A 24,711-nucleotide genomic window follows, 5' to 3' on the forward strand; every position below is an offset into this window, starting at 1 on the left:
TTTCAGTACCAAAGAAACTGACTTGATCATAAAACTGTACATTCGATTTCTTTTTAAATACAAATCGAGTGCGCAAGCAACGCAACTCGAATTTTTCAATTGGTACGATTTCGACAATGTTCATTTCGCAAATGCACGGATTAGACGACCACGATTGTGTTTCGAAACACTGAGGGTTGCGACAAGACTCTTTACGTCTCTAACAACAAAAAAAAGACAATATTCATTTTCTTAATATATTTTAGTTGGAACAATTAAAATAGTTTATGACTAATAGTTGAATAACTTACGCGTGTTCAAGATGAACAGTGCTTGAAACTATAACATCGACTCTCATTTCTTACCTTGTAGTGCTACGTGGACGAAACGGATTATATTACAGACTACTTTTACAAATTTGTTGCATTGAAAAAGTAATAGTTTTCTCATTCTTGATTCATGAATATTCATCTTATTTCTGCAAGCTCTTCGATATTTAACAGCACAAAATCGTATTTCTGTAGGCCAGTGAATAAACGGAGCCGCAATTCAAACGACAGCGATAATTTTGCATGGGAAATGATTCTCTTGAAAAATTTTCGAATGTATTCTACACCTTGTAAACAAACAAGAATCTACAGGAGATAAAATCAATTCGAAGTACCGCGTGAGTTTACAAAAGTACTTGTAGAGTACTTATACATACTTCCGAAACGAATGGTTTGTGGACCGATGTTTGTTAGTTTCGCTTTCGATTCTCGGGTTTAGAATACAATTGTAAATTTTTCGACGGGTTCTTTTGGTCGTCCCGTATAAAACGTTCAACGTTTCAACTTACAACCCCTGAAATTTTATTATTTTCGTACGTTCAATGTAGCGAGAAATCTAACATTTTATTATTTTCGTACAATTTTAATAATGTTCGCTTGGAAAATAATGTAAGACAATTATAAATTAATAAATGCGATCTTTAATTATGTACAGACACGAACGCGCGTTTACTATGATTTTCATCTCGGTGTGATTAACGATGATCCGTTGGCGATCAACTTGAATCGAAACAATAACTTTCTCAAGATAAATATATTGTTTTCCAGTCGCGTATATAAATTGTACTATAGATCGTTCGTTAAAAATCATAGCAACGAAATATACATATACAAATTAACGAAACCATAACTATGCACTTTTCACTATGAACTCTGTAAAAAGTGTACTGCTGTATATTCGTTCATTATTATATTATGAATATGAGATACAAATAAAAGTCAGTCATGGTATTTTATATAAACGTGTTTCCTTATGTTTGTTCGTAGGGCAGTTTCGCCACGAGAGAAAATGATTCTATGTTTTTGGCAAACGGTATAAACCTCCTGAGAACAGCAGTTGGTGTTCTCTGACTTTTTTATCAAGAAATTGTCTTAATTCAGGTAAACCACATTCCATCGCACCGGGGCCCTGAGACGCAAACATTTTCAACATTTGATGGATCCTCTCCAATGGCATCGAGTCTAAGTTTGTCAACATTCCAACGATGTAGGACCAGAATACTTGTAATTCCTCTTCCCTTTGGTCGCTCGCGGACGCCATTACGCTCTCGACCTCTTCCTCTTCGACAACGTCCGTTAAAGATCTACTTTTCGTAGAGCTTTCTTCTTGCAAGATGAACACATCGTTCGAACTTTCTTTTAATATCCCCTGCGAAACCCAGAACGTTATTTTCCTCCTGAGCACGGTCGCGGGAGCGTGCATCACTTCCGCCAGTTCTTCTAAAGTCCACTCTTCTGCGAAAACAATTTAAAAAGCACTGTTACGTATGCTTTTACAACTATTCGCGTTGAAAGTATAAACTTTCATCACTATAAATAACAGTGTATTATCGATACAAAGTTCACTACGGTAGTTCGTAGCGTTTGTAAATTAAAATTGAAAGCTAAAATTCAGATATTTATTCAATTCGCTTAGATCACGGGATTCCTGTTACTACTAGTTACTTACAGTGACTCCCACTAATATTCGGACACACCTAAAGACACCGTAACTTTTCAAATATTGGACTATGCGATTTGAACTTTTTTGGAAAGCTGGAGCAATTAGTTTACTACAGGATGTGGAAAGAAATTTTTTCAAAAATTGCATTTGACCGGAATTGTAGAGGAAATACTAAATGTTGCATTTCACAACTTTTTTATGCGGGCCTATATTGAAATTTTGAAAAATACGTTTTGTAGATCTGTGTGGGTTATACATATTGTGAAAGTTTCATCGAAATCGGTTGATGCAGGGAAAAATTACAGTCATTGAAAGATGTAAGAATTCTTAGATTTACTGCTGTTATAGGCCGAAAATCGTGAAAATCTGCAATTTTTACCATCTTTAAACGCTTGTAGCTCATTGCAACGTCGACCGATTCTGACGAAATTTTCAGGATATGTTTAATTGAAACAGATATATACAAAACGTAATTTTTACATTTTCAATATAGGCCCACATAAAAAAAGTTGTAAAATGGATCTTTTAGTATTTTCTCTACAATTCCGACCAATTGCAATTTTCGAAAAAATTTCTTTTCACATCCTGTAGTGAACTAAGTGCTCTAGCTTCCGAAAAAAGTTTGAATCGTATAGTCCAATATTAAAAAGATTGTCGCTTTTTTTTAGAGCGTCCGAATATTAATAGGAGTAACTGTAAGTAACAGATACTTCTCTTACTTTTGTCTTGGAAATGTAGGATTATCGTGGCGTGTATCGGTGTCACGTTAATTTCCAACTTCCGGTCCTTCAATTCAATCTCTAATGTAACATTCCCCAGATGAGGCTTCCAGCAAAGCGTTCTATTTCCCTTCAAAGTCTCGAACGCCTTCACGTATTTGTTTAACTGAGTCTGTACAATTTTCGGTAACTCTAACTTCCAGTTTTCCTTGAAAGGCGGCCAGAATTGTGCAGACAATATCAAAGCAGATGTGGGGAACTCTTCTTTCTCCAAAGTGTAGCTGGTATCAGATTGTATATGTCCGTCTATTCTCTTCGAATCGTAGACATCTTTCAGCATAACTTCGCAATAATGAAGTTGATTTTCTCCGAAACGTCTTTTCAATAATTCCAAGTGACGGATCTCTCTCTCGGTGTGATAGTTCAATTGAGATAGTAATCTGTCTGCTAATAGCGTGCGATATTCGTTCACGAATAAATCCTGACTGCCATACACGCTCACTAGCATCGAGATTATATCGGAAACTCTGCGTTGTGCTGACTTTGCTGCAAAATGATTTCGATTAAAATTGCGTATAACAGCGATACAAGCTAGACATTTGATATTTAAATGTACCGGGATCAGCATCGACTGGATCAGGCATCCATTTATCCCAATCTTCGTTCTCTTCTTCATCGGAATAATCATCTAATTGTAAAGTTTCACCTTTCACCAATTCATCTGCCAGATCACTGGACGAATCATCGAGCAAGTCGCTTACAACGCAGCGCACAGTGTCTTCCCTCGTTCTCAAGTAAACTCTGTATCGATCGAACAAAACATAGTTTATTTGGAATCGATTCGATATATATGCATATTGCAACATTTAATCTTAACGATAAGTACTTGATCGGTTCTGTTATTGTCTCGAGAAGAACTCCTGTCGGGTCTAACTGTTTCAGTGCTCTTATGGCTGCAATATAGGCTGTTAATATATCGGGTGTGTTCACGCCTGGATGCAATAATCTCGTTGTTAAAGCTTCCTGTAAACTGTCTATCAAAACTTTTCGCAAATCGGTTCGTTCCAAACAAACGCGCAAGTCGTCTATCGCCGGTTGAGAATCAGGATACTCTGGAAAATAATCGTGATACAATAAATCGATTCCATACTATGATCAGCAGATGATAGAACGTGCGGAGAGATACCTATTATAATATCGAAGAGCTGCTCGATTCGAAATCTCGTGTACGTTTCGTACAGAAAGTGAGACAGCTTCTGTTTAAATGTATTTATAGCGTTCCGAGTTTCGTCGCTCAAGGAAACGATTTTCGAGAAACCTCCGGAATATACTCTTATCAACCAACTCATAACAACAGTTTCCAGCCACTGTAAAATTAAATTACATAAACATTTTCTATCCTGTAAGGTTCACATGAATATTTCCCATAGATTGTATTAATGCGTTTCTTACATTTTCCAATGACTCTAACTGTGATACATCGAACGTTTTATCGCACGATTGATTAACGTGATTCTTGATGTGTATATGTATTAATGACGTGAGTACATTTCCCGCTAGTCTCTCCAATAATTCTAGTTCGATCAATTTCCTATTCGTCTCGTGGAACAGAGTGACTATCTGCTGACATCGACATTTCTCCATTTCCAGGTAGCAGCCAGTACATTGAAGGTAATCGTTGCTGGCAGTAGTCACTGGAACAATGGACGGTACAGCAACAGGTAACGGTACAACAATAAGTGAATAAATGTAAATGTAAATAGAAGTTACCTTGCGTAGAATTGTCTGTGCAACAAAATACATTGAATGCAATCTTATAAAACTGTTCGACCACGTACTCATAGCCAAGCGGTATTTGACTTAATAACGTCGATCTCACGATTAACTTAAATCTGCTTAATACATTGCTCTCATTCGCTGACGAACAAATCGATTGTTCTTGTAGGAGGTACTCTAATCTTTTTAACAGCGGTAAAAATTCTGTCATACGCGTGTACAATCCATCCACAGCGCTTTTGAATTGTTCGAAGCCTTGCTGTTTGTCTACGTTGCATGTAAATTTCTCCCAAAATGTTGGAGCAATGCTTTGTCGCATATGATATTTTATTTGGTAAATTACCATATCCTCGACCAGATTTTTCAAGTTTAACGCCTTTATATCCTCGACTATTTTCGTAAATTCTTCATCTCTGCATTCGTTTTGAAGCTGTAAATGCACAAGTACATTAATTATACACAGTTTTGCCGTCTTGCAACGAACATTACGATAAAATCATAATTTTTGTGTTCTTTAAGACTAAATAAAAATGAATGAAACGTCAACAAACCTTCCCATTCAAAATAGGAAATGCATACTGTATTTGAGAGATGACATCAGCCTCGTTTCTGTCAGATTTATCCATATTATTTGTTTAACAAGTCTCGGTTGAACTTTCAAACATATAGGACTTTAATTAAACTAAACTATTTTCGAGACTGTCAATGGAACATAACCATTGTAATACCTGCCACAACTAAATGCAGCATGTTTATTTATGCAAATCAATTTCTGTGCACATATTTTTGTATGTATTCTGAAGAGTTCATATATATTTCATTCTGTTGAAAGATTATTTATTTAAAGCTCAGGGCACATGTACTAGCATATTTTGATTACATATCGTAGAATACCCTTTTCTATTTACGACATCTATTCGTGTTCAAAAAGGTTATGTCAAAACTCTCGCAAATTTTGAGGTTAGGATAGTGATGACACCTGTGGTGAAACTCTCAAACTGGTAGACAACTATCAGCTGTTATCGACAGTAGTATTACGACAAGTGTAGATATTATAAGTAATTATTATAAATAATAGTTCGTTAATAGGTTCACTTGTATTTTTACAGATTGTGCCAGGAGATATTAACATGGCGGCTTCCATGCAATCAAATCTATACAATTTCAAAGTGTCAACAGAACTGGTGTCCAAGAAATATTACATGCCAGTCTATATTATAAGTGTTTAGAATATAAGTTATGTACACGTACAATACAAACATTTTGTGTATTAATCTGCAATGACTAAATAAAGACTATTAAAACAACATATCTGCGAATATATTTATTGATCCATCCATTTCTCCTGGACTTCCGACTTTCCGTTGAGTTGTACTGCTGAATTTTCGCCAATTTTCGAGCGTCTGACTTGTCGTTGAGCTGTACTACTGAATTTTCGAAATTTTTTTCGAGCGTCTGACTTATCGTTGACTTATACTACTGAATTTAGTGCCACCTCCTGTGACGTCATGTTCTCCTAATACTTTCTCAATTTTCGAGGAAATTTTTAAAAATCTCGAAAATTGGAAAAGTATCAGGAGCACATGACGTCACAGGAGGTGGCACGAAATTCAGTAGTATAAGTCAACCATAAGTCAGACGGGCGAAAAATTTCGAAAATTAAGTAGTACAGCTCAACGACAAGTCAGACGGTCGAAAATTGGCGAAAATTTTCGAAAATCTCGAAAATTGAACTTTGTATCAGGAGCACATGACGTCACAGGAGGTGGCACGAAATTCAGTAGTATAAGTCAACGACAAGTCAGACGGCCGAAAATTTTTAAAAATCTCGAAAATGGGAAAAGTATCAGGAGCACATGACGTCACAGGAGGTGGCACGAAATTCAGTAGTATAAGTCAACGACAAGTCAGAGGCTCGAAAATTTTTAAAAATCTCGAAAATTGGAAAAGTATCAGGAGCACATGACGTCACAGGAGGTGGCACGAAATTCAGTAGTATAAGTCAACGACAAGTCAGACGGCCGAAAATTTTTAAAAATCTCGAAAATTGGAAAAGTATCAGGAGCACATGACGTCACAGGAGGTGGCACGAAATTCAGTAGTATAAGTCAACGACAAGTCAGACGGCGGAAAATTTTTAAAAATCTCGAAAATTGGAAAAGTATCAGGAGCACATGACGTCACAGGAGGTGGCACGAAATTCAGTAGTATAAGTCAACGACAAGTCAGACGGCCGAAAATTTTTAAAAATCTCGAAAATGGGAAAAGTATCAGGAGCACATGACGTCACAGGAGGTGGCACGAAATTCAGTAGTATAAGTCAACGACAAGTCAGACGGCCGAAAATTTTTAAAAATCTCGAAAGTGGGAAAAGTATCAGGAGCACATGACGTCACAGGAGGTGGCACGAAATTCAGTAGTATAAGTCAACGACAAGTCAGACGCTCGAAAATTTTTAAAAATCTCGAAAATTGGAAAAGTTATCAGGAGCACATGACGTCACAGGAGGTGGCACGAAATTCAGTAGTATAAGTCAACGACAAGTCAGACGGCCGAAAATTTTTAAAAACCTCGAAAATTGGAAAAGTATCAGGAGCACATGACGTCACAGGAGGTGGCACGAAATTCAGTAGTATAAGTCAACGACAAGTCAAACGCTCGAAAATTGGCGAAAATCGAGAACAAATATATTCTTCCAATACAAAACTTAATTTTTGTTTGAGCTTTAAAATTTTCGAAAATGTTTATAAGGATGGGTAAAGAAAGAACACATAAACTGGTGTAACTTATATTCTTTATTTTTCACCAATAAAATTACAGTAGTATAATCCACACTGACACTTAATTGAGAGCAGTGCTGAAATATTATACAGGTTTCATGCTCATGTGCAACGATTTTTAGCGTCAGGAATGTATATAAAAATGTTAAAAAGTTAAAATTTAATATATATATTGGGTTGGAAAGAAAGTTTGTAGCGTTTTGGAAGATAAAATTTATTCATGTTTAGACAAGTTACCTCGAAAATGGCTAAAAGTAATAGAACAGAATTGAAAATATGATATTGAATAAATATCTGAATTTTAGCTTTCAAGTTTAATTTACAAACGCTACGAACGAACCCAATTTTCAATAGGTTCGAACAAACTCATGTTCCAACCCAATATGTACATAAAAACATATAATATATGTATAAACTTCTAAACTCTTCCGGTACTTTCCTGCCAGCTGCTGCCAGTAATAGTAGTATAAATAGTTCCTCACAGTTCCTCACCACTGTCCCCACAAACTTATTTAGAACGTCGTAGATACGCTCCTGGATTTGGTCGCGCATGCGCGTGAAACCCGTACAATATCCCAGCAGTATCCTGTTTTGGCGGGAATAATGTGACAGCTTGAAGGTTAGACGTTGTCCATGGTCCATTCGTTGTTATTGTTATCGTAGTTATAGTTCCACTCCATCGTCTGTTATACTTGTTGATTAACATCATGTGGTGTACGACTCCCGAAATTTCATGGCACAATCGTGATCCAGTCCTGAGCGTCGATGTACAAACTGGAATCTATGAAACATCGAAAGGTGAAACGTTTTGGCGCCTTGCGACCGGCGGTGCGGATTCGCACGTTCTGGTAATGTTTTAATCATTATAAATAATTATTAGACTGCGGATTTTTATGCATTTATGGCTTATAAAAATTTTCGAAAACTGCTAGGATATAAAAAATTCGATAGAATTCAGTACTATTTTTCTTTGTGTTTTGGATCTGCAAAGACTGTTCTCATTAAAAGTAGGTTTTTATTTCATTGCACTTTCTTGAAATATGTCTATAAAAATTGGAAATTGCATAAACATCCGCAGTTTAATAATTACATAAATAATAATATAAATAATTAATCGTGTAGTCGTCTGTTTCTCTCACTAGATATGGTATTTAACGACGAATGGATCCGGTGGTGCAGTTGTGAGATGCGTGGCGGATTTGGAACGGCATCAAAAAGCAGTGAACGTCGTCAGATTTTCACCGTCGAAAGAGATTCTGGCTTCCGGGGACGATGGTTTGCATCTATATACATATTGCATTGATTTAATCATAGATCTACCAGGATTTAATTATGCCTCGAATCAACAGAGTCGACCATCATTTTATGGAAACGAAAAGAAGACTGCGAGTTTCATATTATTTCTGACGAGGATACAGAGCAATGGACTTCTTGGAAGGTATTAAGGGGACATTTGGAAGATGTCTACGATATCAGTTGGTCCCCAGACTCTAACATGTTGGTCTCGGGCTCTGTAGATAATACAGCTATGTTATGGGACATTCATAAAGGACGTTCTACAGCTATACTGTCGGAACACAAAGGTTTTGTTCAAGGCGTGTCATGGGATCCTTGCAATCAGTACATATGCACAATAAGCACAGACAGGTGTGTTGTAAGTTTCCATTGTGACACGTTTATCTACTTTCCCAATGCATCTAATGCAATGAGATTTTCAGAATGTGCCGTTTGTTCGATATAAATACAAAGAAAACGGTGCAGAGGGTTTACAAAGCCAAGATTCCAACGCCGCCGGATCATCCATTGAAAGACAAGACAGTTAGACTGTTTTACGACGATACGTTCAAATCTTTCTTTAGAAGACTTACATTCTCTTTGGACGGACAATTAATTTTGGTACCATCCGGTATAATAGATCCATTGGAGACCACAGAGATATCCAACGCAACCATAGTCTTCTCGAGGCACAATCTGAAAGAGTACGAACACATTTTACCGATATTGTATTTGACTGTTTCCATAGCAGAGTTTTATCTACGATTTTGATTGTAGGCCTCTCATGCTCTTACCGTCTTTAACCGAAAGCACCATAGCCGTGAGATGTTGTCCCGTATACTTCGAACTGCGAAAGGATGGTCCAGTCCCTCTGATAACGCTACCCTATAGAATGGTGTTCGCCGTTGCTACACAACATTCTGTGCTTATATACGACACGCAGCAGATATCACCGATCGCCGTGATATCGAATATACATTACACCAGATTGACCGACGTTTCTTGGTGAATAATATTATATATTTTTATTTGTCTCGGGGCTTCGCAGCCCAGAAATTAGAGATCCCTATTATTTCACGTGTTTGCTCATTGCTATGAGCAATAAACCAATAAGTCTAGTAAGACTGCGGATCTTTATGCATTTATGGCATCTGAAAATTTTCATGAAATGCTGGAATGTAAAATTCGATAGAATTTGGTACGATTTTTCTTTATTCCGGATCTACAAAGGTTACTACCATTGAAAATAAGATTTCATTTAATTCCTCCTTTTTAAAATGTACAGTGACTCCCGCTAATATTCGGACACTCTTAAAGACACCGTAACTCTTCAAATATTGGACTATGCGATTTGAACTTTTTTGGAAAGCTAGAGCAATTAGTGTACTACAGGATGTGAAAAGAAATTTTTTCAAAAATTGCATTTGACCGGAATTGTAGACGAAATACTAAATGTTGCATTTCACAACTTTTTTATGCGGGCCTATATTGAAATTTTGAAAAATACGTTTTGTAGATCTGTGTGGGTTATACACATTGTGAAAGTTTCATCAAAATCGGTTGATGCAGGGGAAAATTACAGTCATTGAAAGATGTAAGAATTCTTAGATTTACTGCTGCTATAGGCCGAAAATCGTGAAAATCTGCAATTTTTACCATCTTTAAACGCTTGTAGCTCATTGCAACGTCGACCGATTTTGACGAAATTTTCAGGATATGTTTAATTGAAACAGATCTATACAAAACGTATTTTTTACATTTTCAATATAGGCCCACATAAAAAAAGTTGTAAAATGGATCTTTTAGTATTTTCTCTACAATTCCGACCAATTGCAATTTTCGAAAAAATTTCTTTTCACATCCTGTAGTGAACTAAGTGCTCTAGCTTCCGAAAAAATTTTGAATCGTATAGTACAATATTAAAAAGATTATCGCGTTTTTTAGAGCGTCCGAATATTAATGGGAGTCACTGTACCTTGAAAATTGCACAAACATCTGCAGTCTACTCGTTACTGACTCCTTTGTGCTCAGCTTCTATAATTCTCCCGATCGGTGACTAATAATAATTTTCTTTACAAGCACGATCACTCGAGTACCCGAATCTTGAATCTGATAAAGATGCATCTTTGCAGGTCAAGCGATGGCAAAATACTGGTAGCGTCGTCAACAGATGGCTACTGTTCTATCATACACTTCGAAAAAGGAGAGCTAGGCGTCGAGTATAAAGACGAAAATAAGATCCCGGTGGAAAAGTCTGCCGTATCGAGTGGGACCGGTAACGTTTCAAAGCGTGCATCCATAGACATAGATTCCAATGCGATGGACATCGATATCTCGGATTGCAAGAAAGCTGGAGAGCCTAAAACGAGTTCAGAAACTAACAAAACCGAGGAGGTCCCGGAACAAAAGATGAAGGACGTAACGGTGGCCGAAGAGACCGAGGACATTGAATTAGTTTACAGCGAAGATAGCACTTGTAAAAGTGTGAACATAAAAAAAGCTGACGCTGAAACCTCTCCGAAAAAATCGGACACGCTTTCCGCGTTACCAGCTAAAGTTCCACGAAGAGTGCAGTTAATTACTCTGTCGAGTCCGAAAGGCAGTAAGAAATAAAAATTCCAGAACGGAACGGGAAACGAAATCCTATACACAATGCAAATGTTACTTTTATACTATCGTCTTTTTTATATTGTAGAATAAAATATTTATTGTACAATTTTGCCACTTTGCCTATTTCGAAACCAGGGTGTATTCGTGTTCCTGTTGAACTGAAATCGAAGCGTGTCTCTCCGATATAGAACCATTTAGTAAAAAGATTAATGTAAAAGTTGGCGCAAGGAGTTGAACACAATTTCCGCGAACTTGAAGTTTGTTTTGCCGAACAAAGGCGCAGTTAGTTCAAGAATTGTTCTATCTCGGTGGGCGAGTCACGTTTGTTTTGCCGTTAGAAGCGTAATCTCCGTGCATGTGTCTATACACTAATTCACGCGAAATGCTATAGCTTCGGGTTTGTCACCTGCGAAGGCTGGAGCTGGTATTATATACTTGCGAGTATTAATATGGCGTATCGCAGTGATCGGACTGTCCGCTAATGCAGACAGTGGTCACATCGCGGTACGTCCTGACACGTCTCCTATCCTCACATCAGCAACGATGGTGAGTGAGTTTCCACTGGAATTTATTGCAAATTCTTAAACGGAGTCTAAAAACTATATTTGTCTATAACAAGCTGTTCGTATGTTGAACAATTTCAAATGAAATTCTCTGAGAAAGTAATTCCAACGATACTGTCGAAGATGTGATAGGTAGACAGTGGATCTTTATGCAAAATAAAAGTTTTCTACCTGCACTGTAACGAAGTGGAGTGAATTAGAAATTAATTTTCTTGAAAAATGTGTTTAGTGGGTTGAAAATAATATAACGGTAGTTTTAAATTCTTCGAATGTCTTTACTGTTTTAATTTAAACGCATAAAATCCGCTGTCTACTAATGGGGTATCGGTGAACTATAGTTTTCGTAATAACGGGCTAATACCTCGGCTACTTAACAGTAAATTATATGGCTCGAGCAGGTATAGCCAGGCGCCGTGATTGAAATGCACAAGTGTACCCTCAAAGCACAATCGACCGATCACAAACAGACGTCGATAATAAATCGTCGGAATGCTATGATTTTTTTGTTAGAGAACACTGCGAATGTCGAGGAGCGTCACTGGCAAAGTTTCACTTCGGAGAACCGAGCGCGGTTGCCAAAATCTTGTCCGTCGAATCGAATAACTTGTGTAGGAGTTCACCCTTTGCACTCCTTCGAAAATGTAAATGAAACGTGCTTGTACATGTATTTCGTTCTTCCTTTATCTATTCAAGTCGTATTTTTCAGTTAAAAACAAATGTGAGCTCCGCAAATACAGATTACAACAAAGTTTGAGAGCTATATTTCATATATTGGGTTGGCAAATAAGTTCGTTCGGTTTTTGTGATTTATTCCAATGTAAAAAACCGAACGAACTTATTTGCCAACCGAATAATTAGGAAGCAAAATTGTTTAAAATAAGTAGGAGTCAAGAAACTGTCTTTTGAAGTAAATTTCAAACGAGACACTTGTTGGCACCAAAATTTAAAAATAATTAGGAGTGCAAAGGGTTAATCCAGCGGATTAGATTAATTGTTGTACTGGAACGTTTGCGTGCTGGGGAGCTTTGTAATAATTAGAACGTTTACGTGGATTCGTTAAGGGAAACAGAGCGCTTTCGGACTGGCGAATTTGAAAAATATGTTATCTATCGCAAAATCATGCCACGCATACGTCGGTGTTCGATCAAGCTGCTATGGTTACAGTGTGTCAACCTGTATAAAATCGATTTTTCGCGTGGCACGTTCTAAAGGACGTGATATACATATCGGAAGTCTGTAGGACAATCGGTGTCTATGCGCAACATGCGGGTCAGACGCGGCCGCAACACGATGAGACGTTCCATTTTAGGGCATGGCTGAATTATTAATCGGAGACATTGGCAGGTCAAGGCGGTAAAGCTTAGCGACTTGCTGACAGGCGTAATAACGCTTTATGTCGACAAGATATCAACATGTCAGTTTACGATCATCCCTTGTCGGCTGACCTGGGATTCGGCTAACTCCGCGGAAACAGTGGCCATTTTATCAGTCCCAGTATTATTTCTGGGATTTTCTGCGAGACGATCGAATTCGTCATAAATCGTCATAGATCGTCTACCCTTGAAAAGGAGAAGATAATTTAAACTTTGCCTTACAAAAACTTCATTTTCGTTTTGTACTTTATATACTTCCGGTATACAACACCTCCTGAAGAACCGCCTTGATCGAGTTCCATCTCGTGCGTGCAATAAAATAGCCTTCGCGGAATCGAATAAATTTTCACCCGACCGTTTGTGCCAATCATTCAAGCTGGAGGAACTAGACAATATCAGAATTGCGAAGATGGTATGGTATTAGGAATAAATACAATTTTAAAAATTAGGGACACGCTAGAAGGTTTGAAACGGTTCCCGGACTGGTACCCGCGCCCACCCCATCCGTAATAATAAATAAATGGTTCTGGAATCGGTTCATTATTTGTTGTATTAGATGATTGCACAAGTTCGTTGCCCGATTTGAAAATAAAATTCAATGGTTCAATTTTAAAGAAAATACAGGTTTATTAATTATTATTATATAGTCACCGTTCTTTTCTACAATTAGAATAGAATGGTTTTCTGTGTGCAATTAGAAAAGAATGGTTTTCTATATACAATGAGAAAATAATGGTGTCCTATAATTGGAAAAGAATGGTTTGCTATACAATGAGAAAAGGATGGTTTTCTATAATGAAAAAAGAATGGTTTTCTATACGATTAGAAAAGAATGGTGACTATATAATTTCTTTTACACCTCGCCGTGCAGTTCAGTTTGCGATATCCATGAAAATCGGGTTACAAACTTATGCGATCATCTATATTATTATCCTAGAAACGAGGAGTCGTAAAATCACCTGACAAAATGTTCGCAGCGGGAGTGTATATCCATCCACATCGGGCAGGCAGGGGTGCAAATGGGCAATGCCTGCTGGGAATTGTATTGTTTGGAGCACGGAATCCAGCCGGATGGACAAATGCCCAGCGACTCAACTGTGGGCTATGGGGATGACTCTTTCAACACGTTTTTCTCCGAAACGGGCACTGGGAAACACGTTCCCAGGGCGGTGTTCGTCGACCTGGAGCCGACAGTAGTAGGCAAGCTCCTCGAATCTATCGCGTAGCTTCCCTATGTGTATTTACATTTTAACATACACGTAAATAGTGCGTGTGGTTTTAACACTAAACCTACCGAGCCTTAAAAGTAACTGGTATACATGTTCCCTCATAAAAATGACAAGATCGATTTTATTTAGACTTTGTGCAGCTACTATTATAATATATTCTCCACTGAAGATATCTATATACAATAATTTCTTATGAAATTATTTTTATTATATCAATAATCGTAAAATAAACAATGTGGAACATCTGGAACCGGTCATTTTGACCGGTGATGGTAGGCTTCCGAAGCCGCAACTGCAAACGAAAGACGCGGAAAGCTAATAAACATATGAGAATTGTAGAATTGTAGAACCGTCGTTTATTGTCAGAACATGAAAACGTATCAGATTCTTCTATAATAAACTAGAGGATTAGTTGATTACATTTTTTTAATGGGAACAGTTTTCAAATTAATTTTTGTATGTATTTTGTATACCCATACAGTGGGTGTACAATGTATAAATGTATTTATATGTATAAATACACTAACCGAGAGACATTTTTGACGTTGCAGACGAGGTCCGAACAGGCACGTACAGACAGTTGTTCCATCCGGAGCAACTGATCACAGGGAAGGAAGACGCCGCGAACAATTACGCGCGGGGACATTACACGATAGGTACATTATTTACGCGCGTCCGTTTCAATCTCGAGAGTAAAGCAACGGAGCTTTTAATGCAGGGAATGTACAGGGTGAGTCACCTAAACGCTATCACCTCAAATATCTTTGTTGTTTTCAAAGATACATTAAACAAAAAAATTTTTGTATTTATCTAATCTTTTTTAGAGATATCAAGGTCACCTTCATTTTTTAAAATGGAACCCTACTTTTTTAAACATCTACAATGATAGTTCCTTTCATTACGAATTCAGTGACTATAATTACTCAAGGTCGTTCAAGATCACGGACAGAAAAAAACGTATAAAACTAAAATATGGAAGCACGTTTATCACCAGTGAGGCTTCCAGTAAACATGCTAAGGACCCTTCAATGCTATGGAATGTTTTCAAACATCCTCTAGCCCAGTGGTCCCCAACCCCCGGTCCGTGGATCAAATGGTACCGGGCCGCCCAAGGAACATTCAATACAATTATTTAAATACAATTAAATTAAAATGATTAAATCAAAACAATCTAAAATATAAATAAAATTATTAAACGTTGACCGGTCCGCGGCGATAAAAAGGTTGGGGATCACTGCTCTAGCCGATTACGCCGCGATTTATTAACCAACATTATGCTTCCAAACGCGATTCCGCTATGTCTTACTCAATGATTGAAAAGTGCGGCATAATAACGGTTTACTGTGAATGTAGACAAAATGCATTGCAGGCCCGATTGCTTTGTGGGAAAGGTACCCCGAGCGAAACACTCCTTCTAGGCTGACTTTTACTAATATCTACAAGTTATTTAGAAATCCTGGAAGTGTAGATGTAAGAAAGCGTAAACGAAAGAATCCTATGACTACAATATGAAGACAATGAAATTAATATTTTAGCAGCTATAGCTGTAAATCCACGTGTGAGTACGAGAGAAATTGCCCGAGAAGCAAGCATGAGTCAAGGTAGCGTAATACGAGTTCTGACCCGACATAAATGTCATCCGTTTCACATATCGCTACATCAGGAATTCATCAGGTTTTTTTCTGTCAGTGATCTTGAATAACCTTGAGTAATTATAGTCACTGAATTCTTAATGTAAGGGACTATCATTGTAGATATTTAAAACGGATGGTTCCAACTAAAAAAACGAAGACGAACTTGATATCTCTAAAAATAATGACATAAAAACAAAAATTGTTTTGGTGTCGTATGAGCCCCATTTTACCATTCAACTTTCTCTTCAAGACATTTACTGTATCTTTGAAAACAACAAAGATATTTAAGGTGATAACGTTAGGTGACCCACCCTGTATAATAATACAATATAATAATAAACTGTAATAATACAGGGAAGGAGATCGTGGACATCACGCTGGACCGGATCCGTAGGCTAACGGAACGGTGCCGGGGCTTGCAAGGATTTTTAATCTTCCATTCGTTCGGAGGCGGCACTGGGTCCGGGTTTTCCAGTTTGTTGATGGAAAGATTGTCCGCCGAGTATCCGAAGAAGAGCAAACTGACCTTCAGCATCTACCCGGCGCCGCAGGTAATATCTAGAAGACGAGATTCTCAGTCGTCGTCGAGCATGCAGCACATACGGTGCCCATAATGATAAAAGTGTCCTAAATAATTCGTTTTTAAAAGATGTACGAATACTTTGTACAGCCACTATATGTGTAAAAAGTTATTTCTAATTCGTGCAGGTATCGACCGCCGTCGTGGAACCGTACAATGCGATTCTTTACACACACCCGACCTTAGAGCACTGCGAAGTGGCCTTCATAGTTGATAATCAAGTTCGTATACATACTTGTTCGATACTTACCGCCCCCAGTGAATCTCGATCGTAAACCCCCGCGATAAAGATAACAGTATCCTTTTGTTATAGTTGATTAATGATTCATCGTTATTCACAGGCGATTTACGAGCTGTGCAGGCGAAACTTGAATATAGACAGACCGACCTACACGAACCTGAATCGTTTGATCGGGCAGATTGTGTCCTCCATCACGGCCAGCCTGCGATTCGACGGCGCTCTGAATGTCGATCTCACAGAGTTCCAAACGAACCTGGTGCCCTATCCGAGAATTCATTTCCCTCTCGTGAGTTTACCCTATTTTATTATTAGACTGCGGATTTTGTGCGTTTATAACGAAAATTGGTGGATGTAATTTAAAACAGTAAACACATTAGGGCAATTTAAGAACGTCCATATGTTACTTTCAAATTATTAACATTGTTAGAGATAGGAAAAGGTTTTTATATGGTTATTGTGTTTTGCAATTGACGAAGAAAATTTTTGTTTTGCATAAAGATTCCGCAGTCTATTTATTATCAATTGTGAAATAAATGATACGGTTGTTGATCTACAATGTTGCCCGTAGGCTACGTACGCGCCGGTCATATCCGCTGAGAAAGCCGGCCATGAGAGGATTACAGTGGCAGAGATCACGAACTCCTGCTTCGAGCCTAATCACCAAATGGTGAACTGCGACCCTCGTAGGGGAAAATACATGGCAGTCTGCATGCTCTACAGGGGCGATGTCGTTCCCAAAGACGTGAATGCGGCGATCGCCATGATTAAACGGCAGAAACACGTCCATTTCGTCGAATGGTGTCCTACCGGCTTCAAGGTTCGCCAGACCATCATTATGACGGGTCCCATCTGACAATGAGTCACCACTCGAGTGATAAGGGTTAATTCGAGTAACATTTTGTAATATAGGGTCTGTCTGGAAAGTAATGCGACCACATTAATATGGGTACAAACCTTTAAATTTCTTCAAAGTAGAATCCTTGGGCGTCGACACATTTTTTCCAGCGCGATTTCCATGCTTCGTATGCTCCCTGGAAGGCGTTTTTTGGAACCTCTCGTAGTACCCTCGTCAAAGCCTCTTTGACGCGGTCCACGCTTTCAAAATGGCATCCTTTTAGCACATTTTTAATTTTTGGAAACAAGAAGAAATCGGCGGGAGACAAGTCAGGACTGTAGGGGGTTGAGGAAGTGTTGTGATCCAACTAAGAAGTACCGTTTACTGTTTTCCCCGTAATCTACGGAAAAGTTTTGGTTGGAAGTGCTCGACGAGGCTGCGACGAGGGTACTACGAGAGGCTCCAGATAACGCCTCCCAGGGAGCATATACGAAGCATGGAAATCGCGCTGGAAAAAATGTGTCGACGCCCAAGGATCCTACATTGAAGAATTTTAAACGTTTGTACTCATATGTTCAATAGATTAAAAAAAAAAATGTGGTCGCATTACTTTCCGGAGAGACCCTGTACTACAAACCCAGTAAGCAAAATTCTCGATTTTGCGCTGTCCAAAATCGACCAGATTCCGAGCATCCTCAGCTTCGAGCGTCGTCTGACAGCATAATGCCCGCTATCTGCTCGCCAGGCTGTGCTCGAGACTGCCTGGGAACCTGCCTGCCCCTTCCCCTTGTCACAATTCTACTCAAAGCTTTCAGACGCAGCAGATCATTTCAAAGTTTGCTAAGTTGTGTTTTGTATACTTGACTTTCTTTTGTTCAGGTGGGTATCAATTATCAACCGCCAACTATAGTGCCGGGAGGAGATCTCGCTAAGGTAGAAAGAGCCGTGTGCTGTCTTTGTAATACCACGGCCATAGTAGACGCCTGGGCCCGGATTGATCATAAATTCGATCTGATGTACGCCAAACGAGCGTTCGTTCATTGGTAATTTTTTTTTATCATTTGTATCGCTGAAGATGTACTCTCGGTACCTTGATATTGTGGAAATTGTTGTGTAGGTTCGTTGGCGAAGGTATGGAGGAGGGTGAGTTCGCAGAAGCCCGGGAAGATTTGGCAGCTTTGGAATTGGATTACCGTGAAGTGCAAGAGGATGCTGCCAACACTGAAGACGAAGAGGAATATTGAAAGTTACCGTCGTGTGAATTCTACCAATTCGGGAACGTGTTGTGCACGCGATAATTATATATTTATAATACGATGTCCGCGACACGAAACTGCCTATTTTACAGAGAAAAGACGCGTCGTATCTATTTCCATTTTTCACCCCTCTCTATCCTACAATTCCACCGAATAATCGAGCGATTACTATTGCGGGATTTATATAGTTACAATGTAATAAAGTTGATCGATAACAAATAAAACAGTGTTTGACAAAGAATTCGTGGGTACAATTAATTTCTGCATCGATCGTATGCGGCGCGAACTTGTATATTTTTAGTATAATCCCAACTAGACAGCGAATTTTATGCATTTATATAACAAAAAGAATGAGTAGGTGTAATTTAAAACAGTAAAAACGTTAGAAGAATTTTAAAATATCATTTTCAATCTATTAAACATATGGAAAAAGAAAATAAATTTCTATTTCACTCCAGTTTGTTGTAATTCGAGTACGAAATTTTTATTTTACACACAAAGAATAAAGACTATTTATTTAAATCCCTATTCTACTTCTAAGTTGGCGGAAACTAATGAATTGATCAGTTATTGATGATTTTCTGAAATATTCATCTCTTTATTATCGCGCAAATGATTCTTGCCGCAAATGCTATACAGTAAAATGTAAATTACGGCAAAGATACATTTGCTCTTGCTAAACTGCTAAACCACCGAATAGTCAGCTAGTTAAACAAAAAGTTACCGACAGACACGCGACCATCGCGATGATAACGTCGCATTTCTAGAAGTTTTACCGTTCACTTACCGTTTCATTCGAATGGTGCTCGTTGACAATCTATGCACCATTTATTCGTTGTATGGAAGCGAGCTGTCAATTGCAGTCAATTGTCGGTGTCAACCAGTGTCAACAAAGCGTTTTCAATTCCTAAAAATATTGATGTCGCATTATTTGATGTACCAACACTGATAAGGCACGTGCATGTTCGATCGTTATAATACTATTGTAACAAAAATGTGCCTGCGTTTGTAAACAATGAGCAATAGGACAGAGCACCGACACAACGTAAGTAAACGCTGTGCAATGTGAAAAAGAGACAATTTCGAATAATTTTGCGTAACATAGTTTCGATACTTATCATATAAAAATTGGCAGGTCCAAGTATCGTAAATAAACATGGAAACTAGTCAACCCTTGTATCTTAACCTCTTCAGTGAAGACAAGGTTCATGTTTTGAAGGAGGTATGTATGGTTAAAGTGGTTCCTAGTATCATAAGTACGTTACTTTCAGCGATAAATAATAGGTAATAAATGTCTAATATAATAATAGCTGTTGCATGCGTGCGTGGACGAAATATGTGGTAGACCAGGCCCATCCTATCATCGATTCGCAAGTAGCATAGATTGGAGCAGAGGAGAGTACGAGGAGACCTACAAATTAATATCTTCTCTATTACGGAATCCTGCTTGTTTGTACCTGTCTGAGGAGAAGGTATACTGTCATGTTTCTAGACAGCTAATGCGTAATATGTGCCCGTAATTATGAAAATGGTCTAAGTCAAAATTTGAAAGAAATCAGTTTATCAGTTATTTCACATCGCATTATTTTATATTGTCAAAATTGAATCGTTGGATAGTGCTTCTTACTTCGACATTTATATGGAATTCATTTAGTGTTAATATTCTTTTTTCCTGTAACCCTTAGTAGTCGAATGGTGACTCTGAGTGAGGCGCTACTACAGATTGCTGTTGCATTATTCAAAATACTGTTTACATTATTAAATGTTATACCAATTTCGTATCCATACAGTTTGAAGAAATTTGAAGAAATGTTAAATTTTCGAGATAAAATAGCTGCGAGCGCAAATGGTTTAATATAATTTGAGATATTTTAAATCAAACCATGGTTTATATCTCGAAACGAGAAATATATGATTTAAACTTCTTTAATAATTATGGCCACATAGGTATTACACTCCTGTCCATAAGTCACCGGACTCTTATTCAAACTTGGATGCAGACGATTTTTTATTATTAAAGGACGTATATTATGAAATAAAAACAGTACTTACACTAATTTTTTCGAATGTATAGAACACGTATATCAAGTCTGACCAAAATATCCTATATTTTCTAAATTTTAATTATTATTCTTATATTTTCGTATTTTTAAAATTTAAGCGGGGTAATTGCTTTCCAATTTCGCTTCTAGAGCTGTCCATAATCATCCCACAATTTCTCAATCTGCTTTTTCCAACCTTTATTCAAATAGTATATGTATATATTTATTTTTGAATTCGAATATTATCGTATACTATAGTTAATTAAAATTTAATCATCATTCAATCAAAATAAAACAATAAAATCAAGCTGGAAACTTGTTTCTGATTGCTTGTTGTAATTTTCCATTCTAATATTATCGTATAATAGCTACGTCTAATAAAAATAAAACAAAATCGAGTTGGAAGCTTGTACTCTTTAATTACCATTTTGTTGAAGATAAGTAAGTATTCGGTGATTTATGGACGGGTGTATATCTTCTCTAAATCAATTCCTCTATTGTTTAGATGCCTCAAGAGTACCACGAGCTACCGGAACACATTCAGCAAAGTATACTAACTTGTCTGAGAGTGAGAAGGGAACAACTAACGAATGCTTTATTAAAAGAATATTCCAAAGAAAACTATGAAACGTTCATAGACTTCGATTGGAGATTAAAAGTAATCATTTTGTTTTATATAATAAATTACCAGAACAGTTCTGTAGCGAATAACATTGTTATTACCTATTTTGCAGCTGGTAATGGGATCGAGTAAATTGGCTTCTTTGAGAGAACCTCTTCTTCAGCTGGATCTTATGGTTGAGAATAAGGAAGGACGACGTGTATTAGGATTAGAATTAAATAAAGACGAACTGGAAACTTTTCTAAACACTGTGGAATCCATAGTGAAGTGATTTTGCTGTAAATAAAAGAAGAAGGATATTGTTAAATGTAATGGACGAGGGGTTTTCAAGACGAAATAAATATCTCATCAATTTTACACTTGTTTCACAGTTTATTATAGGTTATAGATAAATGTAGAATAGTTTAATTACTATTATAACTGCTCATCGAAGATACTGAAGACTGTTATTCTCTGTCCGAGGCGTCTTCGACTCAAAGATCTCATTTATAATTTTGTTGTTCTTTTGTTTTTTTCTTTCTTTCCGGAGCGCAAAATAAATAAACGAGGAAGCTTGCGTCGGCGACGCCTCAGAATTCAACGATCGATAGTTTTTGCGAGTGTACAGATAATCAGTCGGTTGTTTCAAGGATTGTTTTTTCTTTTTTTCACCTTCTTTTTTTCTCTTTCTCTCTCTCTCTTTCACTCTCTCTCTCTCTTTCTCTCTTCGTTTAAATAAAAAAGTTCGCTCTCGTCGCCAAAACTTGTCTCGAAAAAACGATGTAATTTCGTTGTAAAGATCATTTCACGGACAATATATTTAATGAAAATGGTTTACTATACAACTTTTAATTTTACCTCTTTCTCCTTACTCATTAATAATAATAATATATATCGTTTAAAAATCAATGCCGGTCGCGGGCACATAGAAAACGCTCGCTCCATCTTTATCCTTTTTCGTTTCTTTTCTCCTTTTTTTAACACTTACAAGTTATTCTGAGATTTTGGAGCATTTACATGTAATGCGCATTTTCGTTTGTTTTATCATTTTCATTCATTTAAACTTTACGATCTACGCTACGGTTCTTAATAAAAAAGAAAGCTTCTCGTAGGTAATTATCATTTATACTCGATGGGCGCGTGTGATCCGTACGCGAACGGAATCTCCGTTGTTCTCGTTTTCATCTCTCTTTCTCTCTCTCGGCTGGTAAAATTGTGCAATGTCTCGTAAATCGTAGTTAGGCGATACCGTTTTTCTTTTTTTTCTGTTTTTTTTTGTAGTTAATGATTATTATAAAATTACGAATAGGCTTCCTCGTAAGTAAGTTTTCTCATATGGAGAAGTAGCATTTCGAACGAACGCCGAATTTACACAAACGCTTTCTCTATGTCTAGATTATATATCACTTACATTCTTGTCTCAACTTACTGTGTATGCTTTCACGTGTGATTCTCTCTGTGTGTACGCGTGGGTGTGCGTGTGTGGTTCTGTGTGTATCTGTGTATCTGTGTTTCCTTTTTTTCCCTCTTTTTCAATTATTATTATTATTATTAATTATTAATTAATTATTATTATTCATACCATTCTTTTTCTCATTTTTATCTCGCGTTGTGTGATCGTTTTCTGTGTCCGCGTATTGCGTGTACTTGTCTCTCTCTCTCTCTATATATCCCGTCGGTGAAAAAAATCGTCCTTGCCATAGTCTTCGCGAACGTGTACCTCTCGTCCTCTCGTGTAACGTGTGCGTGTGTGTATGTATGTGTGAGTGAGTGTGCTCGCGCGTACCAAAGTCATACGTAGAAAGTGTGTGTGCAGTTCCTCGTTACAATGTAAAACACCTCTCTCTCTCGATTGTACAATTACCCAAAAGGAAAAAAAAAAGAACCAAGGACCACGAATGAAATACGAGCAAAATAATCGTCGACTGTCCTTGAGAATCGCGATCCGAGTGTTTCATTACTCGTGCGCTTCGACGTTAATTCTTTTTAATTCATCTTTTTTTTCCTCTTCCCGCCCGACTCTCTGTCCTTGCCCTTTGTTCTCGGCGTTCACGTATCTTGGCGAAGATAACACACACCGAATTCTCCATTCTATTCTCTCGTTCTCCGATCATTCTCTCATTCTTTTTCTCTTCCCTCATTCTCTCAGATATCTTTCTCGCGCCCCTTACTCTTCGATTCTCTCGCACACGCACGCCCCTTGCCCTTTCAGTCCTTGATCTTTATTACTACTCTCACTCTCTCTCTCTTTCATTCTCTCAATCACACACTCGTTACCGCAACAGGAGGAGGCGATCCGACGAGTACTTCTTCCTCGAACGAATGTTCTTCTCGTGTTTCCTTCGAGATCTGCTTTGTTGCGTGATGGCCACACGCGGCTCGACTTAGCTTAGTTAACAATGGCAGAGATTTGTTGTTCCGATTCGCGCGCGCGTCTGATGCACGCGCGCACGATAATTTTGTTCCCGCAGAGGATAAGTCGCGTCGGAGAATAAATTGTATAATTGTAGAAAATCAGCCACAACACCGTTCGAAAGACAACACACTTGCGTTCTCGGAAGCCACCTCTCTCCCTCTCTCTCTCGCTCTTTCTCTCTCTCGCTCTTTCTCTCTCTCGCTCTCTCAATCCTCGACCGTAGCCATACCCTCGTTCGCCTAGCCGTCGAACTGCCGTCTAATAATTATTAATAGGCCTACTTATAAAGTGTCTACAATGCTCTCGCAATGTCGCGGCAACATCGTCGTCCGTTCCGTTTCATTCTCTATTTTCAATTACTCGTGTATTACTATTATTATTATTTTTTGTTGTTCCGTGTTTGCCGTTTTCCCATTGATCGTTATACTATCCCATTTTTATCTACTTGGTTTTATCCCCTCACTTTTTCTTCCTCACTTTTGTTGTTGTTGTTGTTATTTACTTTTTTTGCGTCGTGCGTGCGTGTGCTTTATACTTTCCCTTTCATTATGTTTTTTTTTTGTTTGTTTGTTTGTTGTTGCTGCTCGTAACGAAAGAACGTTCATTTGTTTTGCTTTTTCTTTTTTTTGCTGTTTAGTTTGCAGGAATGGTCCAAATATACATATCTATATAATATACTTTTTTGGTTTTAACGAGAGAAAAGAACTTTCTTCTTCCCAAAAATTACAATTCGGTTAGGCGGGGCGTTTATTCGTTCACGTTGTTCTCGTAGGGCCCGTCCGCGACGATTTCCTGCGAACAATCAACCAT

The 24,711-nt window shown here is 37.8% G+C and overlaps 5 protein-coding genes across 7 annotated transcripts in view; 3 read left to right on the forward strand and 2 right to left on the reverse strand.

Annotated features, from left to right (window-relative positions):
* Nucleotides 1-429: 429 nt before the first annotated feature.
* Nucleotides 430-5,481, reverse strand: Morula (anaphase promoting complex subunit morula). 2 transcript variants are annotated; one of them, XM_076440575.1, is made up of 8 exons: nucleotides 5,018-5,481; nucleotides 4,461-4,896; nucleotides 4,143-4,384; nucleotides 3,877-4,057; nucleotides 3,577-3,802; nucleotides 3,307-3,491; nucleotides 2,691-3,236; nucleotides 430-1,763 (listed from the first exon to the last, which is right to left on the reverse strand). In XM_076440575.1, the coding sequence occupies exons 1-8, from the start codon at nucleotides 5,090-5,092 to the stop codon at nucleotides 1,324-1,326; spliced, it is 2,331 nt and encodes a 776-aa protein (XP_076296690.1). In that variant the 5' UTR covers nucleotides 5,093-5,481; the 3' UTR covers nucleotides 430-1,323. The 2 variants fall into 2 exon arrangements, with proteins under 2 accessions (XP_076296690.1, XP_076296691.1); XM_076440576.1 differs by having other exon boundaries at nucleotides 5,046-5,479.
* Nucleotides 5,482-7,717: 2,236 nt separating this feature from the next.
* Caf1-105 (chromatin assembly factor 1, p105 subunit) lies at nucleotides 7,718-11,138 on the forward strand. Its single transcript, XM_076441527.1, has 6 exons — nucleotides 7,718-8,094; nucleotides 8,389-8,521; nucleotides 8,596-8,893; nucleotides 8,965-9,225; nucleotides 9,299-9,526; nucleotides 10,654-11,138. Exons 1-6 carry the CDS (start codon nucleotides 7,954-7,956, stop codon nucleotides 11,132-11,134), a joined length of 1,542 nt encoding a protein of 513 aa, XP_076297642.1. The 5' UTR covers nucleotides 7,718-7,953; the 3' UTR covers nucleotides 11,135-11,138.
* Nucleotides 11,139-11,563: 425 nt separating this feature from the next.
* On the forward strand, nucleotides 11,564-19,085 carry LOC143217350 (tubulin alpha-1 chain). Of its 2 annotated transcripts, none has more exons than XM_076441531.1 (9): nucleotides 11,564-11,677; nucleotides 14,045-14,267; nucleotides 14,848-14,952; nucleotides 16,285-16,481; nucleotides 16,639-16,731; nucleotides 16,852-17,037; nucleotides 17,320-17,568; nucleotides 18,466-18,629; nucleotides 18,704-19,085. In XM_076441531.1, exons 1-9 carry the CDS (start codon nucleotides 11,675-11,677, stop codon nucleotides 18,828-18,830), a joined length of 1,347 nt encoding a protein of 448 aa, XP_076297646.1. In that variant the 5' UTR covers nucleotides 11,564-11,674; the 3' UTR covers nucleotides 18,831-19,085. The 2 variants fall into 2 exon arrangements, with proteins under 2 accessions (XP_076297646.1, XP_076297645.1); XM_076441530.1 differs by lacking the exon at nucleotides 11,564-11,677 and adding an exon at nucleotides 12,537-13,479.
* A 542-nt stretch (nucleotides 19,086-19,627) lies between these two features.
* Nucleotides 19,628-24,565, forward strand: LOC143217357 (COMM domain-containing protein 8). Its single transcript, XM_076441544.1, has 5 exons — nucleotides 19,628-19,887; nucleotides 19,978-20,064; nucleotides 20,153-20,314; nucleotides 21,390-21,542; nucleotides 21,619-24,565. Exons 2-5 carry the CDS (start codon nucleotides 19,999-20,001, stop codon nucleotides 21,775-21,777), a joined length of 540 nt encoding a protein of 179 aa, XP_076297659.1. The 5' UTR covers nucleotides 19,628-19,887; nucleotides 19,978-19,998; the 3' UTR covers nucleotides 21,778-24,565.
* LOC143217358 (uncharacterized) overlaps nucleotides 21,859-24,711 on the reverse strand; it is a 72,525-nt gene continuing 69,672 nt past the window's right edge. Inside the window, exon 9 of the mRNA XM_076441545.1 lies at nucleotides 21,859-24,693. Coding sequence (XP_076297660.1) covers nucleotides 24,649-24,693 — 45 coding nt within the window. The 3' untranslated portion in view covers nucleotides 21,859-24,648. The remainder of the gene's footprint in view (nucleotides 24,694-24,711) is intronic.

Source organism: Lasioglossum baleicum, chromosome 16, assembly GCF_051020765.1.
Source record: "Lasioglossum baleicum chromosome 16, iyLasBale1, whole genome shotgun sequence".
In the NCBI taxonomy this organism is placed as follows: Eukaryota; Metazoa; Arthropoda; class Insecta; order Hymenoptera; family Halictidae; genus Lasioglossum; species Lasioglossum baleicum.

What these genes read in the sequence shown, in the direction of transcription:
- Morula (XM_076440575.1), bottom strand. Translation starts at nt 5,092, where the DNA reads ATGGATAAATCTGACAGAAACGAGGCTGATGTCATCTCTCAAATACAG. An exon ending in AGTTAGAGTCATTGGAAAAT is followed by an intron (nt 4,058 to 4,142) that starts GTAAGAAACGCA and finishes TTAATTTTACAG; the next exon opens with TGGCTGGAAACTGTTGTTAT. An exon ending in CCTACATTTCCAAGACAAAA is followed by an intron (nt 1,764 to 2,690) that starts GTAAGAGAAGTA and finishes TTGTTTTCGCAG; the next exon opens with AAGAGTGGACTTTAGAAGAA.
- LOC143217357 (XM_076441544.1), top strand. Translation starts at nt 19,999, where the DNA reads ATGGAAACTAGTCAACCCTTGTATCTTAACCTCTTCAGTGAAGACAAG. An exon ending in AGGTTCATGTTTTGAAGGAG is followed by an intron (nt 20,065 to 20,152) that starts GTATGTATGGTT and finishes ATATAATAATAG; the next exon opens with CTGTTGCATGCGTGCGTGGA. An exon ending in TGTACCTGTCTGAGGAGAAG is followed by an intron (nt 20,315 to 21,389) that starts GTATACTGTCAT and finishes TCTATTGTTTAG; the next exon opens with ATGCCTCAAGAGTACCACGA.
- LOC143217350 (XM_076441531.1), top strand. An exon ending in GCGGGGACATTACACGATAG is followed by an intron (nt 14,953 to 16,284) that starts GTACATTATTTA and finishes GTAATAATACAG; the next exon opens with GGAAGGAGATCGTGGACATC. An exon ending in CCTTCATAGTTGATAATCAA is followed by an intron (nt 16,732 to 16,851) that starts GTTCGTATACAT and finishes CGTTATTCACAG; the next exon opens with GCGATTTACGAGCTGTGCAG.
- Caf1-105 (XM_076441527.1), top strand. Translation starts at nt 7,954, where the DNA reads ATGTGGTGTACGACTCCCGAAATTTCATGGCACAATCGTGATCCAGTC. An exon ending in TCTGGCTTCCGGGGACGATG is followed by an intron (nt 8,522 to 8,595) that starts GTTTGCATCTAT and finishes TCGAATCAACAG; the next exon opens with AGTCGACCATCATTTTATGG. An exon ending in TGCACAATAAGCACAGACAG is followed by an intron (nt 8,894 to 8,964) that starts GTGTGTTGTAAG and finishes TGAGATTTTCAG; the next exon opens with AATGTGCCGTTTGTTCGATA.